The following is a 15,477-nucleotide window of genomic DNA, read 5'->3' on the forward strand; positions in this document are numbered from 1 at the left end:
GTGATCCTGTGGTCCCGTGTTCGATCCCAGGCGCCGGCGAGAAACAATGGGCAGAGTTTCCTTTCACCCTATGCCCCTGTTACCTAGCAGTAAAATAGGTACCTGGGTGTTAGTCAGCTGTTACGGGCTGCTTCCTGGGGGTGGAGGCCTGGTCGAGGACCGGGCCGTGGGGACACTAAAAAGCCCCGAAATCATCTCAAGAAGATACCGGGTTAGGCACCAAAAAGGTAGGCGTCCCAAAACAAACTACAGATGGTTAAAAATTGCAACCGAAAGCCGAACTAGCAACCAGAACTCCCCAATCCGAAGACAAGCAAACAAGCATGACGTAACAACTGCCACCGCGCAACTGTTTATGCAGCCCCCCCCCCCCCAGGAGGGGTAAGGGGAAGCCCCAGACCCCTGCACCGGCTATCCAACCTCAATTCTGAGGCTGATGTGTTGAGTGGCAGTCGTTCGACTCTGGCTCCACTCTTTGTGCCTGGCGGTGTTCTGCTGTGTGGTGGTGTGTGAACCAGGTGTTATTCAAGAAGTACTGGGGCTGCATGCACCCAGGGTCACCTTCCCTCCTAGGTGCACTGTAAGTACTGCCTTATGGTTTGGGGTTATCTTCACCAAACTGTTTGGGAACTACCTCCTTAAGTTCTTTTGCTCTTCGGTGATTGCCCGCCCTTGGGGTTAACTGGGGGTTTTCTTGCCACTGTTTGACCTTGGGTAGGTTGTAGTATCGTTGCTGGCAGGGGCACAAGGTACTGTGCAGCTCTCTTAAATTGCGCATAGCGGCTGGTTCTGTTCCTCCTGGAGACATTGCTTTTGTGGGTTTTTCTTTTTTCTTTTCATTTGTTTGCCTGGTGTGGCTACAGGACCACTTGTATTACTGTATTTGGTGGCCCCCCACTAGGCTCCCCCGTGATTGTACACATCACAGGGGTTCAGCTTTTTGTTTGTTTAGTAGTTTTGGGATAATCAGTTGGTAGTACCTTGCCTAGGCTTCCCTTAGCAGTCAGCCTAAGGGCCCTGGAAAACCCCATTGGGGCTCATTGGTCCCATGGATGCATCCTCTTGAGTCCCTTCTCACTTCATGCGAGTTTGAAGGTTGCTCTGTTCCCTTGTCTCAGGGCGACAGTCACCATCTTTGCATCTGTTTTAGTGCCTGTTGGGTCAATGACACCTTTGACCTGGAGTTCTGTGAGTGGTGTTCCTTGCTGGTGCTCCAATCCACCCTGTCTACTGATACTGATATTCGGGTGCAGGCGGTTTCGCAACCCAAACATGCGAGGTTTGGGTTGCTGCAACGCACTAGGTTGGTTGCTAATCTGGATGCCTCGAGGCTGCCCCGCTTGAGTTCATTGGGGATGAATCTCTGTCAGTTTTGGGGTTGCCCCATCCGGTTTGGCAATGGAGGCATTCGAGCCAGTTCCTTCAGTGGGAACTTCTGAGTCTGGCCAGCGAACTCCCTTTTTCCCTACTTTTCCGGTGGACTCTGCCTTTTCTTTTGAGGTGAAGGATTTGGAGGATGGCTCTATCCCGGGTCCTAGTGTGGAGGATCCCGGGACTGGGGAGGAGCTGACTTGAGGGGCTTGGGCTCCATTTTACCCCGCTTGGGTATTGGTACCCTGACTTGGGGCTTGTTGTTGCAGGGGAAGGGGTTTTCTTATCCCCAATCTTCCTGTACGAGTTTGATATGGGATATAGGTTTCTGGGTTCCCACGTCCCATTAACAGAGGTGTGGGAAGCCATTGCTGTGTACCCCCTGCGAGTTCCGAATTTTGCTTCGGTAATGGGTCATTCCTTGTTTGCATTTGGTGCTACTTTTCTGCAATTCCTGGCATTCATTCGGCGCCCTTGCATCAGGCACGTCACTTTCTGGCTGCTTTGTTTTGGCAGCCATTTTTGGTTGTGTGCGTCTCTGGTCAACCAGCAGGGCAGTGCTGCATTTTGTTTACATGTGGCTGTGTGTGTGTGTGTCTCGTGTTTTGGAGGAGTTTTTGCCTTCGTCTGAGGAAGTTTCTTCTCCCGGGGGCCATTTCTCTGTTTGATGATATGTTTTTGCTTTTGTGTGTGTTTCAGCATTTGTGTCTATATACTAGTGTGTTTCTTAGCCGCCTGTTGCCTCTTTTTTCAGGGAGCAATTCCGTCAGCGGTTGTGGTGCCTCGGTCCCCCCACCCCCCACCCCTCCACCCGGGTTCATTCTGGGATCCTATGGGATCTTCGGAAGCGTCTTTAGGTGGGTTTCCTCTTGGATTCCCTGTCTCCCTCCTAGATACTGGGAGTTCCTGGGTCTTCCTGGCTTGCAGACTGCCCTTATTTTTCGGCCTGGGCCCTGGCTCTTCGGTTTTCTTTTCTTATGGGCCATCTTTTATGGTTTCTTGGTGCTCCGGATTGGGCATTCTTATGCTCCTGGTAGTGTTGTGCTGGGGTTCGGGTCTCTGCTGGTCGAGGTGGATCTTTGTTACCAGTTTTTTGCTCCTCTTTTCGGAAGGCTGCTCTGTCCCTGGTCCGGTTTCTTTTGGAGTTGGGTTCTTGGATGGTGTCTCTGAATCTCCGGGCAGTGTATTGGCACATCCTGTTTCTTAATATTTTTTTCTTCCTTTTGGGATTCAGGGACTAGTTAGCTTTGGTGGGAAGGGAGGGGGGGCAGCATGCTTCCGCTTTCGTGGCCTTCTTTTGGCTTGTTTCTGGCACCATGCGTTTTTCGCTTCTTCCCCGATTCTTGGTTGTCCGTCTGCGACTACTTGGGGTTCGGGGTTTGGCCTTCCTCGATGGCTGGTTAATGGTGGCTCCCTGCCGATCTTCTTGTCTGCTTGCCAGAGGTGTGGTTCTTTCCCCGCTCACCGTGTTTGGGTTCTTGGTTTACTGGGGGTTAGTTCCATCTGGTTCCTTCCCGGGTTCGGACTTAGCTGGGCCTTTTTTGGGACTCTCGCAATGGTTCCTTGTCTCTCCCTCCAGAGTCATTGCTGTGGCTGCGATCTCGCGTTCGGCTGTTTTTTGGATGGCTCGCAGGTCACTCGTTGGTTCTTCGAGCAGCTGTACGGGAGTCTGAACTTCACCATGCTGGTTTATCTACCGGGTTGGGTCTGGCTTCGGCAGCTAGTCTGGTTCCCTCGGGGACGTCCCTTCCGTCGCTCTTGTGATTGTTGGGTTCGGACTCCGGGGGGGATGGGGGCCTTGTGTCAGCTGCTGCGTTGCCAGCTTCCTCTTCTGGTTTTTCGGGGGATCAGTGATGTGGTGCCTACCCAAGCCCTCGCTCGATGTGTTCACAAATGCGTCGTCCCTCGGCTGGGGTTTTGTGACCAGTGATCACCAAGCCAGCCAGTCAGTGGGGGCCATCCCTCTGTCAGGCTCAAAGCATGTTGCGGGGATTTGCAGTAGTGTGCCTTTCGCTTCAGAGGGTTTGCGTCACTTGCTGATCAATGATCTGGCTTCATTCGGACTGCTCCCTGGGGGGAGTTTGATGCGGGCCTTGGTTCTTTGGCGCTGGTCGCTTCAGGTGACTCGTCTGCTGGATTCTCAGGGTTTGGCTCTCCAGGCAGTTTATATCTGGGGAGTGTCCAACGACCGGAAGGCATCAACGGGGTTGATGCCTTCCGGCATGACTGGTCGAGGTGGGGTTACCTGTACCTCTCCCATTCGGTCCAGCTGTTGCTTCAGATTCTAGCTTGATTGGAGACTTACCAGGGGAGAGTAGTTCTGTTGGCTCCATGGTGGCCGGCCCAGCCTCGGTTTCAGGCACTGCTTGCTCAATGTCCAAACCTGGGGATCTTTCCGCAGCTCGGCTTCTTTCAGCAGATCGGTCCTGTCCAATACGTGGCTGGTACGATCTTCTCCTTCGATCTTCATGTCAGGTCTTTCTGACGCTGGTTTATCACCAATTGTATGGTGATCAGGTGGTTTTGTTGATGGTGGGTCACCTGCGTGTCTCGTCTCAGCGGCAGTATGAAGTTTCCTGGCGATCCTTTCGTCACTTTTTGTCTCTTCGTAGGTTGTCTTCGTTTTCTGAGCGGATTGTTTTGTCCTTTCTTTGCTGTTTCAGGACCATCATCTTATGCTGAATACTGTTGCCTTGTATTGTGCAGCACTGGCGGAGCCGCTTCTGCTTGCGTTCAGGGTGGATGTCACTTCTGCTCCGTTCTGCATGATTTCTCATGTGTTGTTTTACCTCCAGCCTGCTTATGCACCTCCTGAGCTATCCTGATTGTTGGACTGTGTGCTCTCTTTTTCTCTCTCCTCGGTTTGTGGTGGCCCCTTTGGTTCAGTATTTTTTTCTAAGGCTCCTTTCTTCTTGGCATTGGTTTCTGGGGGTCGGATTTGGGAAGCTTCATGCTCTCCTTTGCATAAAGAGCAGAAATCGCAGGGATTTCTGCTTTTTCAGTCCTGGTAGTAGGTTTGTTCATTTGCAGCCGTTTCCTGTTTTTCTGGCGATGAATGAGACTGTTGCTTTCCGGAGGGGGTCCTTAGGTTGTTGATGCTTAGTTGGTTGGGCTGTGAGTGCATCATGTATTGTGTCCAATTGCAGCTCTTCGCCATTACTTGCACTCCACACCCTCCGTGACGGGGGAGATGCACTTTGGGTTGACCCGGTTTCCCTTTTTCCCTGTTCCAGGGCGCGGGTCTCCCAGGTTGTCAGCAGAATTATTCAGTCCAACCAGCATGTGGTCTATCCTCTTGCCCACGACGTTTGCAAGTTTGCTGGTTTGGCTGCTGTTTTTCATAACATGTCCTGGGCTGACATTCGGGTGAGGATTTTTTGGTGATCGAACGGGGCCACACAGTACTTTGTTAATGTCCCTGGCATGTGTCACTTTGGGTTGCAGGTTGCAGCCAGTTGTGTCAACTTCGAGTTGAGGAGGCGGGTGGCGACCGCCTCCTGGGCAGGTCCCTCTTTTTTGTTATCCTTGGTTAAGTAGCTCTGGGGAGCCGGAGGGGCTCTCCACAGAAATCCAGCGTTGAATGTAATAAAACACCATTTTCTGGATGAGTCCCGGAGGCTCCCCGGCCACCCTCCCTCCCTCCGGTCGGCAGTTTTTCGCGTTTGACATTCAGCCTCAGAACTAGGGTTGAATAACTGCCGTGGGGGGGGGGGATCTGGAGCGCCCCCCTTCCCCCTCCCAGGGAGGGGGGAGCTGCGCAGACAGTGGTGCGGTGACAAGTGTGATGTCATGCTAGTTTGTTTCTTTTAATTTGGGGAGTTCTGTTCAACAGTTCAGCTTTCAGTAGCAATTTTTTAACCAGATAGGGTTTTTGAGGTGCCCACCTTTCTGGGTGTCTGACCCAGTAACAATAAGAGGATCGACTGGAAAAAAAAAATGTAGACCTTGCAACCATTCAATGGGAGACCGTTTTAAGCGACAAAACCCCCATACGGGGAATAGCTCAACTGACAGCTGAAGCCTACAAGGTCTGCTTGAAGCACGTGCCTGTGAGGAGAGTCAGAAAGAGGACCACTCTAGAAAGAAAACGCAGACGACTGTACAGGAGATGGAACAAAATAACGGAAATGCTTAGGCAGACACGATTATCACAAGCAAGGAAAATAAACCTAAGCAGGGAGATTGAAGAAATAGAACAAATGTTGAAGCGATCATATGAGTCTGAGGAAATGGAATTGGAACAGAAAGCTATACAAGAGATAAAGAAAAATCCAAAATATTTTTTCATATATGCAAAATCAAAATAAAAAACCCTGACCAGTATTGGACCTTTAATTACAAATGAAAGTACATACACAGAGGACAACAACAAAATTAGTTAAATTCTAAAAAGCCAGTATGAGGCTATGTTTAGCACACCAATTAACAACATGAAAGTTGATGACCCAGACAGCTTCTTTATGAATGACATTCAAACTGCAGATAATATAACGGATATTAACACGAACTCGGAAGACTTTGAAAGAAAAATTGACAATATGCCCATGCACTCAGATCCTGGGCCTGACTCATGGAATTCAATATTCATAAAGAAATGTAAAGTACCAATAGCGCGAGCACTCGATGTAATATGGAGAAAGAGCCTGGATATAAGGGAGATACCAGCTGCACTTAAATCTGCAGATATAGCTCCTCTGCACAAGGGGGATAGTAAAGCCTTGGCAAAAAATTATAGACCAGTTGCACTAACATCACACATAATAAAAGTGTTTGAAAGAGTGATTAGGAATCAAATTTTTAGCTTTATGGAAAATAATGAGCTACACAATCCAGGACAACATGGATTTAGAGTGGGCAGATCCTGTCTGTCACAGCTACTCAACCACTATGACAAAATCACAGAAGCTCTAGAAGAAAAGCAAAATGCAGATGTTGTATACACAGACTTTGCAAAGGCGTTTGACAAATGTGATCATGGAGTGATAGCACACAAAATGAGGTCAATGGGAAAAACTGGTAAAGTAGGACACTGGATACTCAATTTCCTGTCGAACAGAACACAAAGAGTAACAGTCAATCAAATCAAATAGTCCAAGCGCAGTTAAAACCTCTGTACCTCAAGGTACAGTCCTTGCACCACTACTGTTCCTTATTCTCATATTAGACATAGATAAAAATACAAGTCACAGCTTCGTGTCATCCTTTGCAGATGACACAAAAATCAGCATGAAAATTACCTCTGCTGAAGACATTGAAAAATTAAAAGCAGATATCAACAAAGTTTTCGATTGGGCAGCAGAAAATAACATGATGTTTAACAGTGATAAATTTCAGGTACTCAGGTACGGCAAAAATGAGGATCTGAAACATAATACAGGGTACAAAACACAATCGAATCTGCCCATAGTAGGAAAACAGCATGTCAAGGATTTGGGAATAATGATGTCCGACGATCTAACGTTTAGGGAGCATAACCAAGCAAATATTGCGTCAGCCAGAAAAATGATAGGATGGATTATGAGAACTTTCAAATCCAGGGATCCCATTACAATGGTTGTACTCTTCAAGTCACTTGTATTGTCCTGTCTCGAGTACTGCTCAGTACTCGCTTCCCTCTTCAGAGCAGGAGAGATTGCTGAAATCAAGGAAATACAGAGGACATATACGGCACGCATAGACGAGATAAAACACCTAAATTATTGGGATCGTCTCAAAGCTCCCCAAATGTACTCTAGAAAGGAGACGAGAGAGATACCAAATAATATACACGTGGAAGATACTGGAGGGCCAGGTCCCAAATCTACACAGTAAAATAACAACGTACTGGAGTGAACGATATGGAAGAAAATGCAGGATTGAACCAGTGAAGAACAGAGGTGCCATAGGCACAATCAGAGAACACTGTATAAACATCAGAGGTCCGCAGTTGTTCAACGTCCTCCCAGCGACTATAAGAAATATTGCCGGAACAACCGTGGACATTTTCAAGAGAAAACTGGACTGTTTTCTAAGAGAAGTTCCAGATCAGCCAGGCTGTGGTGGGTATGTGGGCCTGTGGGCCGCTCCAAGCAACAGCCTGGTGGACCAAACTCTCACAAGTCGAGCCTGGCCTCGGGCCGGGCTTGGGGAGTAGAAGAACTCCCAGAACCCCATCAAGCAGGTATCAAGCAGGTATCAGTCAATGGCAAACATCAAAATGCTCCCAACCACACGGGAGTTTCTATAGGCTATTGCTCCTCGTGCCTCTCTGAGGGGGCCAGGTTCTGGCTTGTGGTCCCCCATTCACTATAATTGATTCCACAGTCAAATACATTCTTATCAGCCCAAATAGCTCTGCGGAGCCTCTGGGTCTCGCCCAGAAAATAGCGTTTCATTACATTCAACGCTGGTTTTTCTCATGAACTGTATTATGATATGTTTATTCTCTATGTTCACTTGTCCAATAAATTCTATTTTTCATATTTTAGGTTCTCTCCTCATTTTGCCAATGCATGGAGCCCTGACAAACAGCGATCAACTGAGAGTGTTTCAGTTTTCACCTCCAGGAGTCAGGAAAGTGGTAGTGGCAACCAATATTGCAGAGACCTCCGTTACTATGCCTGGCATTGTATATGGTAAGGTCTGTCTTCAGGTGGTGTTACAGCCAGCTTGAGCCAGTTACCATATTTTTTCTGTTAATGTGCCTTATAGCCTCTTCTTCTATGATCCTACCCTAAGTCAATGGTAAGTTCTTAAGAATTGGCAGTAGCAAGTAACAGTGCAAAGAATAAAGGGGGAGATAAACAATACGCAGTTACACCTTCACCAATATATTATCTATAGAGGTATAACTACACATATGTACACTGTGTCGCTTTCACCCAGGACACTCGATAGATCTACAGTGTTCTTCAAATCCCGGTGAGTCCACTATCTTCAAGTACACGTTGTCCACATTCGGTGGTAATCACCGGTGAGTTCACCTTCCTCAACATGGGTCAGTCCACATACCACATCGTCACGATGTCCCAATACCCCACATCCACACTCCAGAAACACACTGGCAGAGGGCCTCAGCAACACGCTGACAGGGTTCTCAAATAATCACATACAGGGGGTAGCTAATACCCTGGCAGAAGTCTCCAGCAACCAACTAGCAGCACTTCTTAGCAGACGAACACTACTATTGTCTCGTAAATCCTCTTGACCAAATCCCAGGTACATTGGTCCATACAACACTACATAAGTCCAAGAGCTAACACACTGCTACTACCGACAGTGGCCACTTTGTCCTTTCACAGGACCAAGTCAGAAGTTCTGGACTGCCCAAGGTGAACTGCTTTCCACAACACAATCGCCTATCACATCACCTCTGTGAACAAACGTCAGACAGCATACTGGGTGACCTTAGGATAATGCCCTTCACTGGGGAACTGAAATTGTAATCGCATGCACAACCTAGATGGAGTTGATATCATTATGCCACCAGCCAGAGGTCATCATCATCAACCTCGCCTCCTAATTGAGGTATGAAATAAGAGCCTTTCATTGACACCACACCGCCGCCAACAGATGGGGTTGTCTGCGTCTCGTCTAATACCTGGGAGTTGGAGTGCAGGTCCATAGATGGCACTGAAATCGCCACTCTGCACCTCCAGCAACGGTGTTGATACCGTAACAGGAGGTAAATGCATTTATACAGAGTTATTCAACCCAAAGCTCATCCCCCCCTGTCATGGAGGCCGTGGCGCACAAGTGGCAAGAAGAGCCACAACCGGACACAAAACATAATGCGCCCCCAGCTGAACAAACCAAGCATCAACAACCCAAGGACTCTTCCGGAAAGCAGCAGTCTCATTCTTCCCTAGGAAAAAAGGAGATGGTTGCAAACTATGAAACCGACCACCAGGACTGAAAGAGCAGAAACCCTTGCACTGGAGGAGAGCATGAAGCTCCCTGACCCGATCCCCAGAGGCCAATGCCAACAAGAAAACAGTCTTAGAAAGGCAATCCTGAACTGAAGGGACCACCACAAACTGAGAAGAAGAAAGAAAAGAGAGAGCACCTTGTCAAAGACCAAGACGGCTCAGGTGGTGCATGAGCAGGCCGGATGTGAAACAGCGTCCGAGAAAGCTTGCAGAATGGTGCAGAAGTGACATCCTAAACGCAAGCAAAAGGGAGGCTTGCTGGCACAACCCCAAAAGCCCCAGCAGGAGGAACAGGCTCGAATGCCAGAGCCGCCTGAGTCTCGCTACCAAGAAAACCCTGTCCCGATTCTGAAACCCTCAAACGTTTGGGAGCAGAATGAATCACAGCAGGGGAAAAGGACAAGGGGGCATGAACGAAACCAGAGTCAAAGCGACTAATCCCCCCTCCCCTCCCCCAAGTTCGGGTCCCTATAACCAAAGTGGGGCATCCAAAAGGCAATTAAAATAGAGCGTTGCAGCAACCTAAACCACACATGCAATGCAGATGCTGCCTGCACCCAATCAACAGTATTATCAAACTGGGTGAACTGAAGTACACGCAAGGCACACCACTTGCAAGACTCTGGGTCAAAGGTGTCATCAACCCAACAGACAGCATGGTGGAGGGAAAGACGGTGAATGTCACCCTGAGACAAGGGGACAGAGCAAACTTCAAACTTGCAATAAGCGAGGTGGGACTCGGAGGTTTCCTCCATTGGACGAGTGAGCCCCAATGGGGGTTCCCAGGGCCCTTAGGCTGACTGCTAAGGAAAGCCCAGGCAAGGTACTGCTAACCGGTTATCCCAGAGCCATCAAGCAACGAACTAAAAACTGAACCCCTGCGACGTGTGCAATTACGAGGACCACAACCATACAAGTGGTTATACAGCCACACCAGGCAGACCCCACCAAGCAAAACAAAACAAAAGACAAAGAAAAACCATGCAAAAGCACATCTCCAGGGGAACAGAACCATCCACAATGTGTATATCTGACAGCTGCACAATACCTTGCGTCTCAGCCAGCGACAATACTACCTGCTACCTAAGGTCAAACAGGAGGAAGAACAACCCCAGCTGACCCCAAGGGTGGGCAATCACCAAGCAGCAAAAGAACCACACAGAGGTAGTCTCCCAAATGGCCTATGAAAGATAACCTTAAACCGCAAGAGCAGTATTTACAGGGGCACCTAGGGAAGGTGGCTCTACGGGGCATGCAGCCCCAGTACTCTTGTGTTACTCCTGGCTCGCACACCTCCACACAGAAAAACACTGCTATGGACAGCCCTGCTCAAAAGGATGGAGTCAGAGTCTATTGACTGCCACCAAACACAACAGCCACTGAACTGGGGCTGGGTAGCCGACGTGGAAGGTCTGGGACCCTCCCCTTCCCCCCTCCCGGTGATGGGGGAAATTGCGCAGACAGAGGTAATTGCGGCAGCTGTGGTGATGTCATGCTTGTTTACTTCTTTTCTGATTGGGGAGTTTTGTTTACTCGTTCAGCTTTCGGTTAGCAATTTTTCTCCAACTGTAGTTGGAGAATCATACTCAGGCTCTTCTATAATACTATCATGGCTAAATAATACAAGTTATATATATATATATATTTTGACATTATTAGGCGATGCTGTGGTCACACACTAAACAGCAGTGCTGTGCGCTCATGCTGCGAGCGCCAGCCATGGTTGCTCACTCACTACCGAGGCTCTCACACCCGGGAATGTGGACCATGATTTTTTTTAAAGATGGCATCTGTTTACAAGAGCCCTGAGGAAGCTGATGTGAACCCCATGTAGCTGCGGGAGTTTTGATGGAACGTGAAAAATACAAATACCTGGAGGTGCGTAGTGCACCCCAGACGTGGGACTGCAGGTGCATTGCGCAGTTAAAGGGTTAAATAATATTTCTGCAAAAACCAGCAAAAAGTAATTCAAAGACATTGAAATAAGTATCTAAAAAATATCTTTGATGCTACTTCCCTCCCCCATCAACAAGGGAGCTAGAGCAACTGCCTGGAGGCAAATGCTCCATGAATGCTTGTGAATTGTGATGCCACTGCAATATTTCTGTGCTTCACAGACAAATTAAGTCACTTTTTTATTTTTTATTTTTCCTGTGATCAGGGGATGCAGTTTAACAGTATTAGAAAGAATTTGTTTTCTTGCACACCAAGAGCAAGTTGTCAGGTTCGTTTGTCGGGTATAAACAGTAATGCATTGCAGGGGTTCAACATTTGTATTTTGATAGAACAGTTTGACACCTTCTTTTGATAATTACTTATTTGATAGAACAGTATGTTCTAGGGTATCTCATCTTCATTACAGTATGTGGTGTTGTACATTTGTAGCAAACTGTGTGCTCTAAATGCAGGGCTGTGGCTCTTCTAAAGCTGTGATTATATCAAATTTTAGGCTTGCCGCCTTGAGATGTGACTTGCCAAGATTCTTTCCTACTAATCCTGAGTGCTCTTAGAATAAGGAAATTAATGTCTTTCGTTCTTTAAATATTTTTCTATTGGCTATGTTATACTATTATTTTCTGTTAACTCAACATATTTAATTTTACAATAACATAATGGCTAAATCTTTTCAACAGTTGTGGACTGTGGATTTGTGAAACTACGATGGTACAACCCAAGTAGCCATACAGATGCCCTTGTAGTTGTTCCTACTTCCCAGGCATCTGCTATTCAAAGAGCAGGAAGAGCAGGACGAACCCGTTCCGGAAATGTATACAGGTAAGGTTTCAAGTTGATCATTTAGATTTGGATTTGTGTGTGTATGAGCATTTGTTTGTATTTATTCTGTTCCCTTGTAAATTAGATATTAGCAGTGATGCAGTGCTGCCGGAGCTCGCCAGAGCGCTGCTCCGGCACCTCTGCAAGTGCTTGATGGAATTGGGAAAAGGGAGAGATGGTGAGAGGAAAGGGAGATGATGGCTTGTGGGTGATGGTTGATCGTGGCAGGAAAATATTAATATTACATTACTAATAAGTTAATAATACACACAGAAATGTGTAATTACTTAAATGTAGTTACTTAAGTGTAGTTACAGGATGAGAGCTATGCTTGTGGTATCCCGTCTCCCCAGCACTCTTTGTCATATAACACTTTGAAATTACTGACGGTCTTGGCCTCCACGACCACCTCACCTAACTTGTTCCAACCATCTACCACTCTGTTTACAAAGGTGAATTTTCTTATATTTCTCCGGCAGCTTTATTTCGTGAGTTTAAATCTATGACCTCTTGTTCTTGAAGTTCCGAGTGTCAGGAATTCTTCCCTATCAATTTTATCGATTCCTGTTACTATTTTGTATGTAGTGATCATATCGCCTCTTTTTCTTCTATCTTTTAGTTTTTGCATATTTAATGCCTCTAACCTCTCCTGGTAGCTCTAGTCCTTCAGTTCTGGGAGCCACTTAGTGGCATGCCGTTGCACCTTTTCCAGTTTGTTGATGTGCTTCTTAAGATATGGGCACCATACAACCGCTGCATATTCCAGCTTTGGTCTAACAAAAGTTGTGAACAATTTCTTTAGTATTTCTCCATCCATATATTTAAAAGCCATTCTGAAGTTAGAAAGTGTAACATAGGCTCCTCGCACAATGTTCTTAATGTGGTCCTCAGTTGACAGTTTTCTATCTAGAACCACCCCTAGATCCCTTTCTTTGTCAGAATTCTTTAAAGATTTCTCACATAATATATAGGTTGTGATGGATCCATGTTCTCCAATAATTTATAGGTTGTGTGGGGTCTATGTTCTCTAATTCCACTTTCCATAACATGGCATTTATTCACATTAAATTCCATTTGCCAAGTGTTGCTCCATATATATATTTTGTCCAGGTCTTCTTGAAGGGCATGACAATCATCTAGGTTTCTTATCTTCCCTATTATCTTAGCATCATCAGCAAACATGTTCATTTAATTCTGTATTCCAACTGGTAGATCGTTTATGTAAACAATGAACATTACCGGTGCAAGAACTGAACCCTGTGGTACTCCAATCGTGACATTCCTCCAATCCGATACATTGCCTCTGATTACGGCCCTCATTTTTCTGTCAGGAAATTTTTCATCCATGTTAGAAGCTTACCTGTCACCCCTCCAATATGTTCCAGTTTCCAGAACAACCTCTTATGTGGAATTCTGTCGAAAGCCTTTTTTAGGTCCAGGTAGATGCAGTCAACCCAACCATCTCTTTCCTGTAAAATCTCTGTGGCTCAATCATAGGAACTGAGTAAGTTCGTTACACAGGATCTTCCAGATTGAAAACCTTACTGTCTGTCTGATATTATATCGTTTTTCTCCATGTGTTCTACCCGTTTAGTTTTTTATTATTTTTTCCAATATTTTGACTATGACACTTGTTAATGATACAGGTCTATAATTGAGGGGGGTCTTTTCCTGCTTCCACTTTTGTAGATTGGAACTATGGTAGTCTTTTTCCACACATCAGCTACAACTCCTGTAAACAGGGATGCCTGAAAAATCAGTTGAAGTGGAATGCTGAGCTCAGGTGCACATTCTCTCAGAACCCATGGTGAAACTCCATCTGGACCAACTGCTTTGTTCTTACTTAGCTCCTTGAGCATTCTTTCCACTTCGTCTCTAGACACATCTATGTGCTTTATGTTGTTCTCTGGCATTCTTATTGTGTCTGGTTCCCTGAAGATTTCATTTTGTACAAACACACTTTGGAACTTTTTGTTTAATGTTTCACAGATTTCCTTTTCATTTTCCATGAATCTATTTCCTTTTTTCAACCTCTGAATATTATCCTTTACCTGCAATTTGTTGTTTATGAATTTGTAGAATAGATCTATGTAGAATAGGTCTTACATTCCGCAATCCCTTTTTCAAAATGTCTTTCTGCCTCTCTCCTCACTGCCGTGTAGCTGTTTCTTGCATCTTTGTATTGCTGGTATGTTTGGGGGTTTGGCCTCTTCCTATATTGATTCCATTTTTGTGTCTTTTGGTCTCTGGCCCTCTCACAATTTCTGTTGAACCAATCCTGTTTCCTAGTTCTGCATCTCTGTTTTGGTATTAATATTTTGTGCCTTTATCATATATTTCACAAAACTTGACATACATCTCATTTACTTCCTTGCCTAGCAATAAGTCTGTCCAATTATACTCACTAAAAAAAATTCTAAGGTCGTCATAATGTCCTCTCCTGAAGTCAGGTTTTTTTAATTGCTTCAACCTCCTTATTTTCTTCCAGATTATAACACATTGCATACTTTATTCCCAAAAACACATGGTCACTTTTACCCAAGGGAGGAAGGTACTGAATGTCAAATATCTCTTCCTCCTTCCTGGTAAATATCAAATCTAGCATGGAGGGAACGTCATCCTCGTAGCTTGTTTAACATGTTGATACAAGAATGTTTCCAGGATGAGGTCTACAAATCTACGGGTCCAAAAATCCTCTGTTCTAGCTTCATATGCTTCCCAGTCTATGGATTTCAATTTGAAGTCCCCAACTATCAACAGTCGTGATCTATCTATATCTACTCTCGCTATAATCTCTCTCTCGTTATTGTTATAAAACCCTCTTGTTTACTATCTAGCTCCTCCTTTGTCCATGTGTTGCTTGGTGGTGGACTATATGCATTTATTATCATTCGTTTATCATCGTCATGGCAGATCTCTAGTGCTATTACATCAACTTCTCGTGGATTGGCAATCATTATTTCATTCACCTTTAGGTGTTCTTTCACCAGCACAGCAATGCCACTGCCTCTCCTAATTTTTCTGTCCCATCTCCAAATTGAGTAGCCCCTTGGGAATATGACCTCATTTAAAATAACATCTTCAAGTTTTGTGTCCGTGAGTGTAACAATGTCTGGTGTCTGCAGCTGTATTACATCACTTAACTACAGTATCTTCGATCTCACTCCATCAACATTGGTATATACTATTTTCAGGAACATGTTCCCCCCTCTCCTTATTCTTCACTACCCCTCTCTCTATCAATTTTGTTGGTTTGCCTTTTTGTACCATTTTACTGGCCTGCCTACCCCTATCACTTTGTAGAAAAAAGAATTTATTTCTTCTTCATTCGTTTCTGCTCTCATTTAGACGTTTTACGTCTACAAGGTTTAGTTTCAGCTTCTCTCTCTGTCTTCTCTTGAAAGATTTCGTCTTAACGACCACA

The 15,477-nt window shown here is 45.8% G+C and overlaps 1 protein-coding gene across 5 annotated transcripts in view; it reads left to right on the forward strand.

Moving 5' to 3' along the window:
* The window catches only part of LOC123757211 (probable ATP-dependent RNA helicase DHX35), a gene marked incomplete at its 5' end in the record, with an annotated part of 54,999 nt that overhangs the window by 13,125 nt on the left and 26,397 nt on the right, over positions 1 to 15,477 (forward strand). For all 5 annotated transcript variants that reach the window (XM_069323628.1, XM_069323630.1, XM_069323629.1 and 2 more), the window contains 2 exon segments: positions 7,839 to 7,985; positions 11,912 to 12,053. In XM_069323628.1, coding sequence (XP_069179729.1) covers positions 7,839 to 7,985; positions 11,912 to 12,053 — 289 coding nt within the window.

This window comes from Procambarus clarkii, chromosome 13, assembly GCF_040958095.1.
Source record: "Procambarus clarkii isolate CNS0578487 chromosome 13, FALCON_Pclarkii_2.0, whole genome shotgun sequence".
NCBI lineage: Eukaryota > Metazoa > Arthropoda > Malacostraca > Decapoda > Cambaridae > Procambarus > Procambarus clarkii.